The sequence below is a fragment of the Gordionus sp. m RMFG-2023 genome, chromosome 4, assembly GCF_954871325.1.
Source record: "Gordionus sp. m RMFG-2023 chromosome 4, tfGorSpeb1-WG-v2, whole genome shotgun sequence".
Taxonomy (NCBI): Eukaryota; Metazoa; Nematomorpha; class Gordioida; order Chordodea; family Parachordodidae; genus Gordionus; species Gordionus sp. m RMFG-2023.
Genome location: NC_088778.1, coordinates 5,738,085 through 5,758,124, shown reverse-complemented (window position 1 = coordinate 5,758,124; position 20,040 = coordinate 5,738,085). Strand labels below are relative to the sequence as shown.

Sequence of the window (20,040 nt, the reverse complement as noted above, 5' to 3'; positions counted from 1 at the left end):
GAAAATTAAGTTAACAATTGTTTTAAATAAGCTTAATTTAAATGAAAAATATTTTAGGCCCAATCCCATTGATTTTTCAAAAACCATTGATTTTTCAAAAACTCAGATCCTCTAGAAAATAGCACTTTAAGCATGGGTCATGAACTGGCCCGGCCCATGAAGGTGCTTGACCCAAGTTAGAAAGGTTTTACTGTAGTTAAATGTATTAAAATATTATATCAATAAAAATAAATCATCCATTATCATATTTGAATATTTAGTTACTAGCTTAAGAATTTGGGTGATATAACTCATTTTTACAAAATTGTTGAATTTTTCGGAACCAAAGGGTCTTTTATTTTTTTTCTCGTGATTATTAATTAATTATAAAGGCTATGTCACGTAGGCGATTATGTATTTAAGATACAATCAAAAAGTAAATCATCTGGATGTAGGATGATAAAAAGATATTAAATAACTTCCGATCATGTAATCTATATTCCTATTGTTCCACTCATTACTTTATAAGTTTTTGCGATTATTCAGTTATTATATAATACACATAACACAAACCAATCCCCTGCTTTATATAAAGATTTGAAGGACGAAATAGCGGAGATGTCCTCTTGGTTGGACGAAGTCGAAAATAAGCTGAAGCGCATGACACCTTCCAATATTGAGAATCAAGATGTTAACTCGCTCTACATAGACCTTCAAGTTTATAAATTATATGATTTTTTTAAACGAATTCATATTTCTGTCCTTTTTACCCCTTTCCTCTTTTGATAATGATTATAAATAATATCAAAAATTAGATTGTAGTATCTTAATGGTAGTTAATACTACCTATTCATATAGGTTTTCTGAGTAAAGGTCTAGGTAACATATGTGCTGAAAGAAATGCATATTTAAAAGGAGCTCATTTTTGAAGAATGCATGGTTCCGCAAGATTTTATTCACAAGGCAATGCACTATGCCATGTCATACATCAAAATCCATCAATTTTTTTTATTACGCTCTGCCTGATGTTTTTAATATTTTTATTGTTTTAAAATATTTTAAATATAATTAAGGCACAACTATAGATATAGAGCAGCTTATAGACTTCCCTATGCCTTTGTATAGCAAGATACATTTTATTTCCTTTGAATATTTCTATTAAAAACCTAAAATGGATATTTGGAATTGATTATCAAAATGGATAAAAAACAATTATTAAACGGCTCCATTTTTATAAATGCCTAACCCAATATTAAAAAAAAAAGCCTCGAGATTTCGTTAATAGATGTCCAAACCTTTCTGCCATCTATGAACAAATCTTCAGGCTTGCGTAATATTTTTTGGTTAAAATATTGAGTTAGCCGTTTTTAAAAATCGAGCTACAATGAACAAGTATCTTATCACCTTAATTCAATCACCAGTAATTCTTCAATATTAACATATGACATTTCATTTACACAAGATCTATCGCAGTGACCATCATTTGCTTCTGGGAAGATAAATAGAATAAAATAAATATGTAATTACCCATATGCAGATGGTTGTTGTGTGTTTTCTGCTCCTTCCATGTTCTATGATGCTTTCGAGAGTTGGACATTACATAACAATATTTAACCTTTACAATTTAGCAAACAGGTATTAACGATCTTTGCTTTTTCTAATTTGACCCTAAAATGTATCTTGCTATATATTGGTTTAGAGGGCCAATGAGCTCTATATTTATAGTTGTGCCTTAATTATACTTAAAATATTTTAAAACAATAGAAATATTAAAAACGGTTTGAATTTCAAATGTTAAAGTTTTAAAATTTGAGAATAAATTATCTTTCTCGAGATGACACTATCCCCGATATCCCCTGATCATTATTATCAACGAATACTTTCGGATCTTGCTATATAGTGTAATACAAATAATACTATAAAAAAATATATAAAGTTTTTGTCATATATTATTGAAATCAAATATAATCCCCTCCCATTTATCAGATGGATTTCTATCTCATTCCTGAATAGTAATGCCAAATTCATTTGTGTTGAAAAAAAATCAATTGTTGCTTTAAATGTTGAAAAAATATTATAGTAGCTCCTACACTAGATCCAATTCACAGTTTCAATGTGATAATGTTTTTAAATTCTTTTATATGACATTACGCCGATTTTTATTAACCTCGAAAATACTTTCGAGCATAACTAATATTCTGTCCCATCTGGTTGGGACATTTGATTTTGATGTCATTGTTACTGGGATTGCTGATTCAATGGAGTTATTATTTTCTTTTATATTTTTAAACCCCTAAGATTATGGTATACATTTACAAATTTTCCTATTGTCAAGGTCTTCAATCTATTTCTGTATTTCGTATGAATGTTACCCCAAAGCGATCAATTTTTCAGTAGAACTAGGAAGTGTTAGTAAAATATTAACCACTTCTTTTGGGCAAAGTGGACAAAGCTGATTTCACCGTCTTGAGGTCAAAATCTGATTTCTTTTTATGGAATTCAACAATTTATATATATTTTGGTCAAATATGTAACTTTTACCTATGAAACCTATATCATCTAAAATAATTTAATTATCACCAACCATCAAAAGTAAAGTGATTCCTATACTATTCAAATCATCAAAATCTTTAATAAAGTTTCTCTTTATTTTTTATAATTTTTAATCAAATCCTACTTTAATTTTATTATAAAAGGAATTGTAAATATAACTACCCTAAATTGTAATTATAACTACCCTAAAAAATCACGATCACAATTGATAGGATAAGAATACTAAGGCGAAAAAGTTTATGTGATGATATATTTTACTAAAAACCCCTTTTTACTTAAAAAGTAATAAAAATTATTTTTTTGGTAATTTTTGCATTTAGCAAAATATATTTATTTATCTTAATAATTTAATATTTGGTAAACATACATTACATTCTTAGCATGAAATAAAAATTATTGGACATTTATAGCAAAACTAAAAGTCAAGCATCAACGATTTATATAATAAACATCTAGAGGTAATGTATGGTATGGGTAAAAAAACGGTTAAAGCTGTAAAAAATACTTCTGAAATATTAATGTGTAATTATGGTTCTAAAAGAAAACATTTAATAAAATCTCTGTATTATAATCAATAAATATAAAAATATTCTCAATGATGTAGAATTTTTAAAATAAAGGGCATCTTCTGAATATAATCAGTTTGATAATTTATTTACATGCCCTTATTATATTTTAACATTAAAAATAAATAAATTATAATATTTTGACGAATAAAACATTATGATTATATCCAATTTTATTACTCTCGCATTAGTAGTTTAGCTCTCGAGTCGGCTCATCAAATCGGATTCGAATTTTCTACTAGAAACATAAGTCGACTGGGTTTAAAAACTAGCGTAGTTGTTGTAGGGTCTGAATATACGAAATTTATTTTGTAGAGTGCAGATGATTTAAAAAGTTCCAACTAGAGGTGGGCGCGGGCCTAATTTTTTATTCATGGCCCGCCCGCTCACGGTGGCAATAAATATGTTCACGCTTACCACTAAAAAATTTTCGACACGACTCCCCGCTTACGAAAGGCAATATTTTGATTCACGCCTGAAAATTAACGGTGTTTTTAAATTTTTCAAAACTTTAATGCTATAATTTTTTACACTTTTTTGAATTTATTCTATTTATTTCTTTATTTCCATAATCCATAATAACAAAAAATAAATACATATTATAAATCCAAATTTTTACTTAGAAAAAGAAGAATGTCAATTTTTTTATATTCCAATTGTGTGCGCCTTTCCTCTAATAGGCGATTGGTTACAGAAATTAACCTTTCACTAGAAGTCGAATTTGCCAGGGCTGACAACATTTTACTCTCTAATTTTCTCAAATAAGGAAATAAATTTTCTTGCTTCCAAAACTTCAAAATATTGCCATTGTTATTTGTTTTATGGGATGAATCTTTTAAATTCACACAGCTTTCATCGGTAGATGTTGATGCTTCATCAGAATCATCTAAAAATTGTTTCATTTAGAATATATGGTTTTTTATGAATGTAGGATGAGTTAGGAAAGTTATAAATGACAGTTGGCATTGACTTATGCATATCATCTAATTTTATATCATTTCACATTTTTAAGATTGTTTTGTAAATATCTTCCTTTTCTTCGTCTATTTATTAAGGCTTTTGAAATTAGGATCTAGAATTAGGCCTCCCTTAAGTGCTTGAGAATAAATTTTAAAGTTTAAGTAAAAAATCTCGCGACAAAACATCTAAACAAAAAGAAAATAGAACTAGGAGCGTGACACCATATGTTGTTTATAAAATGCCTGAATATTTTTTGTTTTCAAAAATTTTTCTTTTTTAAAAAAGAACTAAATTAAATTAGAAAATATGTATTATAATTATAAAATTGTAAATTTATATTTATAAAAAAAATTAAAATTTCCGGGATTCACGGGAAATTCATGTTCACGCCCAGGAAAAATTTTGGAAAGACCCGTCACGCCTAATAATTTGAAATTTATTTACACACACGCCGTGACCCACCGTGACCGCCCACCTCTAGTTCCAACATTATTTCATGTCACACTGGGTGGTTTTATTAAAAGATTTTTGGCTCATTTTAAAAATTGCGATAGATACTACTGGGGAATTATCCGAAAGAAAGATGCTGAAATTTTTATACAAAATATTCATGAATTTTTATGATAAATAATTATCAGGTAATATTTATTAGACATGAAAGAGTTTATTTACCGCTGTTATTAAACGACGAATAAAACAATGACAGTGATCAATACCCCCATTAGGTTTTTTCCCATATACAAATTACCCTTGAGTATCATCCTCTGCCTTATTTCAAAGCGCCCTTAGTCCGTTAATTAAGTAACATTGCGCAAAAGCAAAAACATGTTTTCAATAAATTTGAACAATTTTGTTTGAGAACTATCAATCGAAATCGTTACCAATCATAATTTCAATAGGGGAGACCGGGTTGAACCGATAAGCATTTTGCATATTTTTCATAAAAATATCAAAAGTCAAACACAACAAATTATAGATCCTATCCCTCATCTACAAGATAAAAATAGTTTAGCCCTCTACCTATAATATTTTAGAAGCTATGATTAATTATGTCAAACTACTCATTTTAGTAGAAGCCAGTAGGCCATTTATGGGATTAATTCCTAAACAAGTAATTAAATTGATTAATTCTTAAACAAGGAATTAAATTATATTGTTAGTGTATTTGAATTGAGTATAAATTATAAAATATGTTATATATTTCAATTTAGCATTACTAATAGTTACCAATGATATATGAATTGAGCATTATTAAAATTATGAAATATATTTATATTTAAAATAAGTATAAAATTATTATATATTTCCATTGAATATTTTTCTTAAAGTTAACAAATTAATATTGTTATTTGAATTGAGCTTTATTGAAATTATGAGGTACATTATATATTTCAATTGAGCATAAAATTATAAAATTTATGTTAATACTTCAATTGAGCATTTTTAATAAAGCTACCAAATTAATATTAATATTTGAAAATCACTATTAAAATTATGGAATACATTATATATTTCAATTGAGCATTTTTATTAAAGTTACCAAATTATTTGAATTAAGCATTATTAAAATTATTTTTACAACATGGTTTTTTACAGCTTTAATTTCTTCTCAGGCTCGAACTAAGTTTCATAAGGATGTATATTGTATATCTTATTTGATATATAATATATTTTTTACCTTTTTTTCTCTTTTTTTTAAACCTTTTTCCTTTTTTTTATTCCCAACAATTCAACAAATTTTTAATGTCAAAACAAAATAATGATTTAATTCCTTTTTTTTAAAATCTTATATCTACTAAAAAATAAATATATAATGATTGTTAATCTAAAAATAACAATTTTTCATAAATCCTTTTTTAAATAATAATAATATATAAAAAATAGTTGATAGCGCAAAATGATAAAAAAAATATTCATCACCAAAAATGAATGACTTAACAATTTAATATTAAAAAAACGACCCACATAATACGTCCCCAGTAATTGAAAACCAACTTGGCACTTCAACCTCGCAACCCTGAATCCGGACCTAAGACAAATTCTATTTCCGAGTCCGTTATGGCATACTCCAACCAGTCCACGAACTCCGGTTGAGATATTTTGCTTCCAGATCCTCGGCTGACCCCGCATTGTCTTGACCCAAAATTGCTATAAAGGGGTCCGTCCCTGTACCTCCATCTCCTGGAACCATTTTCGTTATTCCCACCGTCCATATTCTCCTCTTGCACCCAGTTTCCGGTCGTGTCTTCGCTATCCTCTCGCACCCATATGGTTGCCTATTAGACATTTCTGGATACCGAGTCCGATCCTTCTTCCCCCATCTCTCGTACGTTTGACATTGCTGCTTGCCGCTCCGCCATTCCATTGTCCATTGCATGGTCCTCAGCCATGCCCCGCCTGTTCGAGGCTGCTGCACGTCTTTGTAGACACCGACTTATCAGGTGTCCTCCCTTCCGCAACGAAAACATCTCCGCCAGTCAATCCAGGTGGATCATTGTAGGCTCTCGTCTTCCTACCCGCTGCCATATGTCCGGGATTTGTCTGAGTCTAATCATCACCTGTATATCAAAATATTCAAATTTGGTTCATACTTATTCTAAATCATAGGTTTAATGATACATAACTTTATATATTCTCCTGTCCTTATATACTCTATACTATCCTAATCTACTACTCAACCGTCAATAATTGATATAAGAAATATAGCGTTGGATCTTTTACTAAGAAATTAATAGTCTCTACAACATGCCTGATAAAATAGGAAAATAGTGGGTAAAGAAGAAAGATAGTCAACGTTGAAAGTCAAGATAAATTTAGTTGGTAGAAAATGAGGATATTTCGAAAATTTAGAAAAAAGTATGAAAAAAGGTAATAAATCATAAAAATAAGAAAATAAGTGGGAAAAAGAAGAAAGTCAAATCAAAATTAGATTTGAGTAAAAGAATGATACGATAGTTTGTGAAAGGAAGAGTATAAAAGAGACGAAAGGAAAAGTTTTTTTTTATAAAATAAATTAATTTGAATTTCTAATAAATTCTAAAGCCATAAAAATGTAAAATTTTATTTTATCATTATTTATGGGTTGAGTATTAAGGTTATGAAATATCATTTAAACCACCAAATTAGAAGATAAAAAAAAGGAGAAAGAAGGAAGAGAGTGTAGGAGCAGAAGGGGTTGAGTTGTAGATTAGTATAGTATTGAGTATATATGGACAGCCGAATATATAAAGTTATGTATCATTAAATCTATGATTTAGAATTCTTGGATATTTGAAGATTTTGATATACAGGTGATGATTAACAAATCTTAGACATATGGACACGGATAGGAAAACGAGAGCCGACAATGATCCACCTGGATTGACTGGCAGAGATGTTTTCGTTCGGAAGGGAGGGGCACCTGATAGGTCAGTGTCCGCAAAGGCGTGCAGCTGCCTCAAACAGGCGGGGCATGGCTGAGGACCAAGCAACGGGCAATGGAATGGCGGAGCGGCAAGCAGCAGTGTTAAACGTACGAGAGATGGGGGAAGAAGGATCGAACTCGGTATTCGGAAATATCGAATAGGCAACCATACGGGGAAGGGAGGATAGCGAAGACACGATCGGGAACTGGGAGCAAAAAGAAAATAGGAGGCGAGGATCTGGAAGCAAAGTATCTCACACCGGAGTTCGTGAACTAATTAGAGTATGCCATAATGGACTCGGAAATAATTTGTCTTGGGTCCGAATGCTAGGTTGAACTGCGAAGTTGGTTTTCTATTAGTGGGGCGTGTTATGTGGGTCGTTTTTTTATGTTAAATTGATAAGTAATTCATTTTTGGTGATGAATAGTTTTTTTTATCATTTGCACGATCAATTTTTTTTATATATTATTATTATTTAAAAAAGGATTTATAGAAAAATTGTTAACTTTAGATTAATTATATTATTAATCAATTTATATTTATTGTAATTTTTAATTAATAAATATATATTTATTTTGTAGTAAATGCAAAAGATTTTGAAAAAACGAAATATAATCATTATTTTGTTTTCCCATTATAAAATTGTTCAATTGTTGGGAATAAAAAAAGGGTAAAAATATATTATATATATATCATTACAAAAAAGAATCGTAAAAGTAACTAAGTTGTAAAATAAGGAATAAATCCCATAAATGACCTACTAGCTTCTAATATGTATTCACACAATCTATATTCTTCTTTTGTAAATATTTGTTTTTGATGCTTAGCATCACCTGAACTTTTAATACCATTTTTATACCTTCTTCCTAATGTTGTTGTATAAGGTATGTTATATTTTTAAACAGATAAATATAATGAATTATTATGTTATTTTGTATATGTTGGTTGCCTGAATTATACTTATATCTCTAGTTATGGGTTTTCTCTTATATTTCACATTATTTGTTACAACATAGTAAATGAATGAATGAAAAATTTAATATGAATAATTATATATTTTAACTGTTTTGCCCATAACTGCTTTACCCCGAGGTGGCATATATAAATATCGTTATTGCATGACTTCTAGTATAGCTATCTATAAACGTCAGATAAATTTTATTTTTTAGCTAATCATTAACCCTTTCGGTCGCGGTAGTGCAAATATAAAACCACCTTTTAACCTTTATATCTTCTAAAGGAGTTGATCATATAAAATGAAACCACCACGAATATATATTAAAAGATATTCTTTTTCATAAGTTTGTGGAGGAGTTATTTTTTAATTTTTTTTTTCGCGCCTTTATTTCAAAATACGTTTTTTACGGTGATTTTTCTTAAAATTCCAATTTTAATTATAAGTAAGTATATTTATCAAATATTTTTAAATATATATATTCCTCACTATTTTATCTATCTTTCTAATATTTATTTTTGCTCAAATAAATAATATTTATATATTATTTTGATCTTTTTAATGTGGTATATTAAACTAACCACTGCCACTTAACAACAATATTTTTAATATTTATTTTTTTAAATAATTGATAAATTTTGCCAACTCATTTCGCAATAATTTTAGCTTGTTATATATATGGATGATTATCTGGACATTCCATCTGAAGGTTCTTCGTTAGACAACTCATCCACTGATTTCGAAGATAATTATGAATCGGATACACGTTACCAAATTGATAGTGATGATTATGAATCGGATACACCTTATCAAATTGAAATTGATGACAATGACAATTCTGAACAAGATGCGTATGATTAATCTGCTACAAACCATAATAATCCTATCTGGTCCAAGAAATATTCTTCACAACCAGCATTAGAATTTGATAAAATATCAGGTCTAATATCATCTTTAAAAACGGACTCATTATATCCATCAGATATATATAAGAAATTTATTAATGATTCTCTAATAAATACAATTACATTCAATACCAATTTATATGCCCAACAAAAAAATATTAAATATCAACCAACTATTCCTACAGAAATAAGAAATTTTTTATGTCTTCATATACTCTTTGGAATTAAAACTATGGCAAATTACAAAGATTATTGGAGTTCTAAACCAGAATTCCATGACAATTTTGTTTCATCCATAATGAAAGTAAAACGTTTTATTTGGCTTATGGCCCACATCCATATAAATGACAATATCTTAGAACCATCGAGAAATGATGAAAATTATGATAAATTATACAAAATAAGACCATTCATTGATAATATCCGTTCCTCTTGCTTGAAATATTTTCTTCCCTCGGAATATCAAGCAATTGACGAAGGAATGATTAGGTTCAAAGGCCGTATAGGATTTAGGCAATACATGCCTAAGAAACCCACGAAACGCGGTTTCAAGGTAATGTGTAAATTTTGTCATTATTTATTTCGGCTAAACCATATTTTTAGGTTTGGATGAGATGCGATAATTCAGGATATATGAATGATTTTAATATCTATGTTGGGAAAAATAAAGAGGTTGAAAATAATCTTGGTTATAATGTTGTAACAAAGTTTTGTGAAGGACTTCAAAATCATAAAATATTTTTCGATAATTATTTTACGAGTTATACTCTAATGGCCGATTTAAAAAAGAAAGGTATATATGCTACCGGAACACTAAACAAAAATAGGAGATACTTACCCATAAAGAATATGGAAACAAAATTAAAAAGAGGTGAGTTTGACTGGAGAAGTGACAAAAATAATATAAGTATAATTAAATGGCGAGATAATCGTGACGTATTTATAATGTCCAATTATATTGATCCGAGATCAGTGGATACTGTGAAGAGAAAAAATAAAAAAGGGGAAGTATTTGACGTAAAATGTCCAATAATGATAAAGATGTATAATAAATATATGGGGTCTGTTGACCATTTCGACCATTTAAAGTCTTTATATGAAATTTCGCGAAAGTGGCGAAAATGGTGGCTACCAATATTCTTTTGGCTGATAGATGCGGCGATTATCAATTCATTCATAATATACAATATTCTTACAGATAATAAACTCTCATCGAAAGAATTCCGAAGACAAATAATTGCTAGCGAATTGGCATACTGTAAAAATGTTAATAGGGATGATAATATTCATAATGATAATAATTATATATCAATGCAAAGAAAAAATAATAAACCTTATATCCTTCCAGAAATTAGACTAAAAAACTCAGCTCATCAACCTCAGGCAGGAACCTCGCGAAGGTGTACCTTCTGTAGTACAAAGTTAAATCCCAGAAGAACAAGGTGGTCGTGCAAATCATGCAACGTACCACTATGTCTAAATAAAAATAGAAACTGTTTCGAAAGTTTCCATAAGGTGTCAATGATATGAATTTAAAACCACCAGGGAGAGCCGCCATTTTGAATTTAAAAAACTTTTTTTGTGTGTTTTATATTATATTATACTAGAATCAATAAAAAAATTACTAAATATCGTGTTGCATCATATTAATTTTATGTCATTTATATGGATGTGGGCCATAAGCCAGATAAAACGTTTACTTTCATTATGGATGAAACAAAATTGTCATGGAATTCTGGTTTAGAACTCCAATAATCTTTGTAATTTGCCATAGTTTTAATTCCAAAGAGTATATGAAGACATAAAAATTTTCTTATTTCTGTAGGAATAGTTGGTTGATATTTAATATTTTTTTGTTGGGCATATAAATTGGTATTGAATGTAATTGTATTTATTAGAGAATCATTATTAAATTTCTTATATATATCTGATGGATACAATGGGTCCGTTTTTAAAGATGATATTGGACCTGATATTTTATCAAATTCTAATGCTGGTTGTGAAGAATATTTCTTGGACCAGATAGGATTATTATGGTTTGTAGCAGATTGATCATACGCATCTTGTTCAGAATTGTCATTGTCATCAATTTCAATTTGATAAGGTGTATCCGATTTATAATCATCACTATCAATTTGGTAACGTGTATCCGAATCATAATCATCCATATATATGACAAGCTAAAATTATTGCGAAATGAGTTGGCAAAATTTATCAATTATTTAAAAAAATAAATATTAAAAATATTGTTGTTAAGTGGCAGTGGTTAGTTTAATATACCACATTAAAAAGATCAAAATAATATATAAATATTATTTATTTGAGCAAAAATAAATATTAGAAAGATAGATAAAATAGTGAGGAATATATATATTTAAAAATATTTGATAAATATACTTACTTATAATTAAAATTGGAATTTTAAAAAAAAATCACCGTAAAAAACGTATTTTGAAATAAAGGCGCGAAAAAAAAAATTAAAAAATAATTCCTCCACAAACATATGAAAAAGAATATCTTTTAATATATATTCGTGGTGGTTTCATTTTATATGATCAACTCCTTTAGAAGATATAAAGGTTAAAAGGTGGTTTTATATTTGCACTACCGCGACCGAAAGGGTTAAGCGATTTAAAATCCCATCTCTCGAATGCAGTAGCATAGCCAGGATTTAGCCAAGGAAAGGAGGGGTTATAAAATTTCCTAATTAGCATTATTATAGTATTAAATTAGAGGATTAATATTTTATTTTAATAAACATATGTATTACTCGGTGACTGTTTTTTTTTTATGAAAATTATAATTGATAAGAAATAATCTTTGATAATGATTGTTTTTTAAATTATCGATTGATTCTGTTATCGAGAATTTATAAAGTCATTTCTTTCATCTTTTTGTAACGCGAATTCCTTATGAATTGTATTACAGACTTCTTCTCTTTCAGTTTCATTAAACTTCATATGATTTTGAAAAAAAAAAGAAAATTATTTAAGTTGTTTTTTCAAATTTATTTATTTCTATTTTTGATTATTCAAATATACATATATATGATATCGAAAAAAAGAAGAAAATAACGCTCACAAAAAATATTAAAATTAATCATCTTGTGGGATGAGGTTGCCAATGAAGCTAATGTAATTAGCTTTCTGAATCGCTATGGCGACTCTTTGTTTTAAGAAAAAGCCTTGGCGAGGTTCATCCGTAAGTTTACGAATGTGCGAGCCAAGTTCCTTGAAAAAGGAGAATGCACGATTCTCAAAGGTTGTTAAGGTTGTTGGAATAATGGGAATGAATATTTATTCTTATGATATTTCAGAATATTTTTCTATTTTAAGTAACTCCTTTTGGATGGAGCCAAATCAACACGAGTAATCCCAGATCAGGAATTGACCACGATTCCAAGTAATTTGAGAGATCTCATCAGCACGTTTCCTATCGGATCTGAAAAGACTAGAAGGTTCAAGAATAGAGGGAATTTGAACTGATCTCAAAGCTCTAAGGATAATCGAACATAAATTACGTCTAACGATTCGACCTTTACAAGAGCGACAATGTAGGCTAGTGATCTGCATCGGACCTAATTTTTCAAGCCCGGCCCGGCCCAAAATTTTTTTAAAAAGTTTTGCCGCTCGGCTCGAACCCACCGGCCCGGCCAGGCCCGAATTTATTTAAATATAGAAATTAATTTTTATAATTACTTGAAATAAAATGCATATTATAGCGTTTAGTTTCAGTAAATTAAATCAAAAATTTTTATTTTACATAAAAAATTCAATATAAAATTGATTAATTTAGATATATTTAATAAAATTTCAAAGGTCCGACCCAACCCGGCCCAAAATTTTTTTAAAAATTTTAGACCCGGCCCGAACCCGATTATTTTAAATAGAATTAGGCCGAAGCCAGTTCGGGCCGGGCCTAATTTTGCAGATCTCTAATGTAGGCTATATCTTCCATTACCCACAACGGCAGAACTGCAACCTGAACAAGTGTGGGGGTTGGGCTATTAGGCAGTTTAAACGAATACCAATGGCGTGAATGAGCTAATTTTGGTTAAGTTATAATTGTAGATTAACTGAGGGAATGGCTTCAGGGAACTCATGGCAGATCCATTAAGTAGCCAGGAGAAAGGACGGTCAGCTCAGATATTTGCATTCTGGAAAGGAGTGATTCAGCACAGCTTGCAATAATAGGCCCATCCCAGTCCTTCTGCCTATTCGTTTCTGGAAGTGGGTGATTAGCGATAATTCGTGATTTCTACTCGATAATAGCACCATTATAAGGGTAAGGTTTTATCAAATGTTGTTTTTTTCTTCGGGAAAAGAGAAGAGAATTTTTTTTGTTTTAGAATGAGGGCAATTTTTTATTTAACACCAAATCGCTTTTGGAAGTTAGATGATTTTCAGATAGTAGATGTTGTATTCACATTAAAGGCCTGCAATGGGCGGGTTTTTAGCCAAGAAACCCGCCCACTCGTTTTTGGAAATTTATTTAACCCACCCGCTCGATACATAATTTTTTTTATAAAATTTCGCCCGCTATTTATCTATAAATTTTGTTTAACCCGCTCGTCTAATGCTTAAATTATTTTAAGGCTGGTTTGGCTCTTCATTCATTTATTTTCATGTATTTTTAATTAAACATATATAATATGAAATATTATGAAATAAAACTATTATTTTTAATGAAGTCTATTCTGCTCATTTCGCCTAAAAAATATTAAAAATACACCCACTACTCCCACCCATTGCTTTAAATTTTTTTAACCTACCCGCCACCCGCCCCACGTTGAAAATATTTTCCGACCACGCCCGTTCGAAATATAGACGGTCTGGGTAAAAACCCGCCCGATGCAGGTCTCTAATGTCACATAATGTAAATAATTTTTTTTTAAACAGTTGCATTAACTTCGAAAGAGCTATTTTGATTATTATTATTATTATATTGAAAAAGAAAATGTAAAAAGATCACTTTTTTTATTTATTCGTAAATTTGACGTTTAATTTATGTTATAGAAATAAAATAAGACAAAAAGAATATAGTTAAAAATTAATTATTTGGTATCGCCATCAAGAGCCGATACTATTAAATTGAAATATTGATGTTTTTAAATATTGAATTTCAATTTTCTTAATTATATCTGGAGAAGTCATATTACAATGGAGCGTTGTTTATTCTTTTTTTATTCGACTTATAAAAGTAGAAAATAATTTATATATTATGGAACAAAAAAAATATAATTGGGGGTGAGTGAGGTTTAGTAAAATGTAGCGAATGAGCCAACTGAATAAATTGATGAGGATAGAATGGCTTAGCCAATAAAGAATTGGTCACAATCTTTAAATTTAGACTCAACTTTGATGTATAGTTGTGTTGCCTCAAATCTATTGACGAATACCGAAATAAAATCGTTAAGTAATTGGCCACGAATTAATTTATAAACTATCTGTTCTTCAAAGTGGGGTCTAATATTTGCAGAAAATTCGTGGTTAACGAGTTAGTTTTCGGTTAAAAATTAAGCCTGACCTTTTTTAGCCTGTTCAGTTGGGCAAAGTTAAATGATTGAACAACACCACTATTCGTTCCTTTATAGTTTATATACTCTAACGCACAATGCTCGATATATCGAAATATTCTCGTCAACCCCTCCCCTTATTCAAATTTAAAATTCTCACCCTTTTCGGGAAAAAGATTTTGAAAAATTGCTCCTGAATCAAGTGAAAAAAAAAGATGTCATTTTACAATTTTTTTTTATATACCGTGATAATAAAAAAATGTTGTAATAAATTTTATGCTTTGATTGTTTTTTAAGAGATTAATTCTCTAATCTCCCATTTATTATAATTAACTAATGAGCGAAGATGAAAAAAAAAAATGTTTTTTTTAATGGCCTCGAGAAACTTTTCGTGATTTAAAAAAAATAAATATAAAATCAAAACCCAATATTTATTATCGGTGGGAAACGAACTTATAATTCTACAGAAAAAAAAGTAGTTTATCGGTATTTTATCAACCAAATTTTAATCTCGGGTTGAACCTTTTCGAACCCGGTCCGGATTTTTTTTTAAATGAGCACTAAATGAATACGAATTTAGGCGCCGATTAATCTAGATATAATTTATTTTAAAAGAGGAACATTTTTAAGCTCTATACTCGGGTTTATAATTTTTTTTTAATTGCGGCTCGGATACCCGAACCGGTCTTTGGTCCAGGCACGAGGTCTTTGGTAATTATAGTATTGCGCCGTACCATTTTAAGATAGTGTTGTTAAATTACCTAACTTTAGTCAACTACAAAACAGCGTAGCTATATTTATCCAATAATATTCGAATCAATTTTCAAGTTGAGACTCAATTTAGAGGCTTAATTCATATTTTAGGCTAAAAGCTTGACTAAACCACAATAGAGATGGTCAAAGTTAGGTAATTTAACAACGCTACACGCGATTTATAAAATGCCATAAGCGCAAACAACGCCATCTAGTCTTATATAAGATTTAATTTTTATTTTTTAATGTACATTTATTTTGTTTATATTATCGTGATCAGATTTCAAACCTATATAATTTTTTTTTTGAAAAAAAAATATCTATAAATCATAAAAAAAGGAGGGGGGGGGGTGTGACAAAACGAGATGATTATACATATTTAAATAGCTATAAAAAATGCTTTCAAATATTTTTAAACATATTTAATAACCCATTTATACATTTCTTATAAACTTTTTTTTAATGGCTTTGTATGGATTTGATGAATATCTATGATCGTGATTTTTAAACTATAAAATAATGTGACATAATAGGATTTTTCTTTCATTTTAATCACTTTTTTTTTAAAAGATAAATAAAAATATGAAAAGATTAAGTCATTTTTAAATAATAAAACATTTATGATATATATTTATTTTGTCGATAAAAATAGAAGATTTGTGTCAGGCATACATACACCTTCATCTTAACGCAATCTAATTATGATTGTTATAATATTGCATATTGTATGTAATATAATATTTATATTTTTTAATGATTATTTTGAATATAATTTATCTTCTTATATACGTATAAATAATTTATTTATTTATTTTTTTAAAAAAAATGCCTATTAGACTAAAAAAAAATTGATTTTTTAATTTTAAATATAATTTTACATTAATTTTTTGATATTTTTTTTAACTAATAAATAATTATTTAGATTATTTTTTTCAAAAAGAGTTTAAAGCTTTTATGTTTCTCTTTCCAACCATCATTAATCGTAATAGAAATTTTTTTTTGATAATTTTCAATTAGCTTAATTAATTATATTCATTTTATGAATAATTCAAATTAATCTTATTCCTCCACGTATCTTCAGGTAAAAATTATATATTTTTTTCTTTCTAGAAATAAATAATGAAATTGAAATATATATTTTTTCTAACCCTAAAACCTAAACTCTCATTATTATAATTAAAAAAATATATATTTATGAAATTGTAATAATAGTAAAACCTACCAATTTGGGTTCTCGTTAATTCGGATCAAAGATCTGCACACTCGCCGGGCCTTATTTTAATTTTTTTAAATATACCCAGGCCGGGCCTGAAATATTTTCTTTAAGAATATCCGGACCGGGCTGTATATTTTAAAACCAAAAATCGCCATTATTGGTTATAAAAATAATATAACATATTTTAAAAAAATCCGGGTCGGGCCTGAAAATTAAAAAACCCGGGCCGAGCTTTAAAATATAAACCCGGGTCGGGCCGTGCAAATGGTACTTCTGCAGACCTCCGATTCGGATACCCTGGATGGCGCTGAATCTAGAGCCGAGAATATGGCCCTGCTAATATATTTTTTTTCGGTCCTTACCCACCACGGCCCAAATATTAAACCCAAGAATCGCCCATATTTATTTTTTAAGCCCTAGTCTGGCCTGGCCCTATTTTTTTTATTAACAAAAAATATCAAATTAAATGCATTTTTTTAAAAGTTGAAACCCTTTCCCTACCTCTTGATCTAATTTGACATAGTTAACTTATACGTTATTTCTTTAAAACTATTACAAACACCTCATAATTTAATTTGCAATTATATTTAACAAATAACCTTAATGTTTTTTTGTTACGACATAGTTAACTTATACGTTATTTCTTTAAAGCTATTACAAACACCTCATAATTTAATTTGCAATCATATTTAACAACCTTAATGTTTTTTTGTTACGAGATTTTAACTTTTCGCCAATTATATCGATTTTGGTCTAATAATGTTTTTTTTTATGATATCAAATGGATTGCAAATGGAATCTGACAATGTTTATTATAATGTTAGAATTTCTATTCCTAATAAATATTATTTATTTTTGTATAACCCGAACCGAAGTTATTTTTAAAAAGTCTTCGGGCCGGGTTGGGATTTTCAGTTAATATATAGAATTATTTATTTTTTATTCAGAGTTTTATAGATGGTAAAAAAATTTTATTGTTAAATGATATAAATACAAGTTTCTTTTTGATTATTTTTTGAAGGGGAAAAAAATGTGTTAACAGAACAGAAGGTAGTATAGCGTGTTCAAATTGCGCGATTTTGATACTGCGTCGAATCGAAAATAATGATATTGTTCAAATTGGCGCCATTTTATCATTGCGTCAAATATATTGTTTAAAAAATCGCAAAATAAGTTTGCGATTTATCAAATTTTCCAACGTTTCTTTTTATATTTCTTTTGAATTACAATCTAAATCGCAAACTCTCATTTGTATATTATCGCATGGATTATCTACAAAATATAAGCTACACATTCAAATTTTGATTTGAAAATTATTCATAACCATTCAAATCATTTATATATAAAATAATAAATTTCTCACCTTTGCTTTTACTAATTAAAATAATAGTAATAAATAAGATTATTTCATTTCGTTTCCTTTAATAATTTTTTTTTTCAATTCAAAAAATTTTTTTTAATGCTATTAAAAAAAAAATTAATTTTGAAGAATTATTTTTTAACCTTCTGTTCAAATTTTTAAAGTAGAACAAATAAAAAAACTTATATCTATTTTTAAAAAAAATAATTATATAATGTGAATTATGTTATCTTTAATTTTAATCATTAGGAATATTATCAAAGACAAGTCGTTTCGCAGAACAATAAAATCACTTCTCTCATATTCCGGTGCCTGAGATACAACGAATTCGTGCTCAACGATTTTCCTAACTCCTCCTACTCTAACCAATTTCGCGGCGATAATTTACCCGAAAACGCGGACGAAAGTTATGATAATTCTGGGAATCGCGTTTTAAGCGCAAAATCAATCGACGAATCGGAAGATTTAATTAATGACGCTAACGACAATAGCGTATTGATCGGAGCTAAACGGTTAGAAAATAGGTGGAACAAAATTCGGTTACTATTCTTCGAGGTCATTTTGTTGCTGGAAAATAATTTGAAGGTATACATATACAGATTTTTTTTAGATTTTAATTTTCTTCTTTTTTTAGGTTTTGAAAAATTTTTTCACAAAAAAATAGTTTAAATTTATGTTGTTCAAGTAACTAGTTACATTTTTTTAAATGTAGAGGTACAAATAACTAGTTAATTTTTGTCTTTTAAAATATTTATATTTTTTTTATAAATTAAATAATTTATATTTAATTTATAATAGGGTTAGGGCTAGGAAATTTAATATAATTTATATTTAATAGAGGTCTGCAAAACCTCACATAACCTTAAAAAATTATGGTTTTGATGTTATATTATTTTAAAATTATGGTTCATTTTAGAAGTTATTTCACTTGTAAACATACTAAAAGGTATATTTTTAGGGGTAAAATTTGGGATTTTATTGGGTCAAGTTGGAAAACGTTCAGGGTCGGGTAAGAAATTTTTTTTAGGTCTCTGCTACTCACATCAAATGCTTCTGTAGAATTTTTTTCATCTATGGAAATTTATTTTTGTAGGAAACCCTAGCACGCTAACATAAATTTTAGAAAGTAGTTCATTGTAAAAGTCAAATAAAATTTTATTAAATCCAATTTTATTTTTGAAAATTAATATTATATTGTGACATTTTTATTTATATAATTTATTTTTCAGTGCAATTATATCTAAAAAAAATTTTTGTAATTTAAAAATTTCAAAACGCTTAAAATATAAAATTTTTTATTTTCTTTTGATTAAAAATTATAAATCTCAAAATTATATTTTATATAATTAAAAAAATTATATTAAATATGATGAGTATATATATAAATAATCTTTAAAGTAACTTACAATTCAACTAGTTACTTTTCAAGAGTACTTTTAACAATATTAGTTGTAAAAAAAAGTTTCTATTCTGCGATTAATCAAATCTTAAAATTTTAATTTCTTCCCCACCACAACAAACAACCATATATATATTATATAACGAAAACCTTTGAAATCATTCCTTTGAAATTAAAATGTAACAACGATTCACTTCGACTTAAAATTTGAGTGCGCCTTGTAAAAATAACATCTCTTTTTTTTTTCTTCTTCTACCTTTGCCTTTCAAATTATTTTAATAAATTTCAAAACGTTTACTTGTTTTTACTCTTTTTACAAAATTCTAGGGTCAAAAAAACTTGGCATCCCTCTACTTTAATAAAAATAATAAACTTTCTCTTTCGGATCCATATCAGTTTTTTTTTAAAAAAAATTGATTAATATTATATAACATGTCAAAATAAAAATTAACATGAATGGATCGTTAGATATCAA

General features: G+C 28.2%; 1 protein-coding gene across 1 annotated transcript in view; it reads left to right on the top strand.

Annotated features, from left to right (window-relative positions):
* The window catches only part of LOC135928927 (uncharacterized), a 69,150-nt gene that overhangs the window by 34,313 nt on the left and 14,797 nt on the right, over nucleotides 1-20,040 (top strand). Inside the window, exons 5-6 of the mRNA XM_065465377.1 lie at nucleotides 575-696; nucleotides 18,416-18,751. Coding sequence (XP_065321449.1) covers nucleotides 575-696; nucleotides 18,416-18,751 — 458 coding nt within the window. The remainder of the gene's footprint in view (nucleotides 1-574; nucleotides 697-18,415; nucleotides 18,752-20,040) is intronic.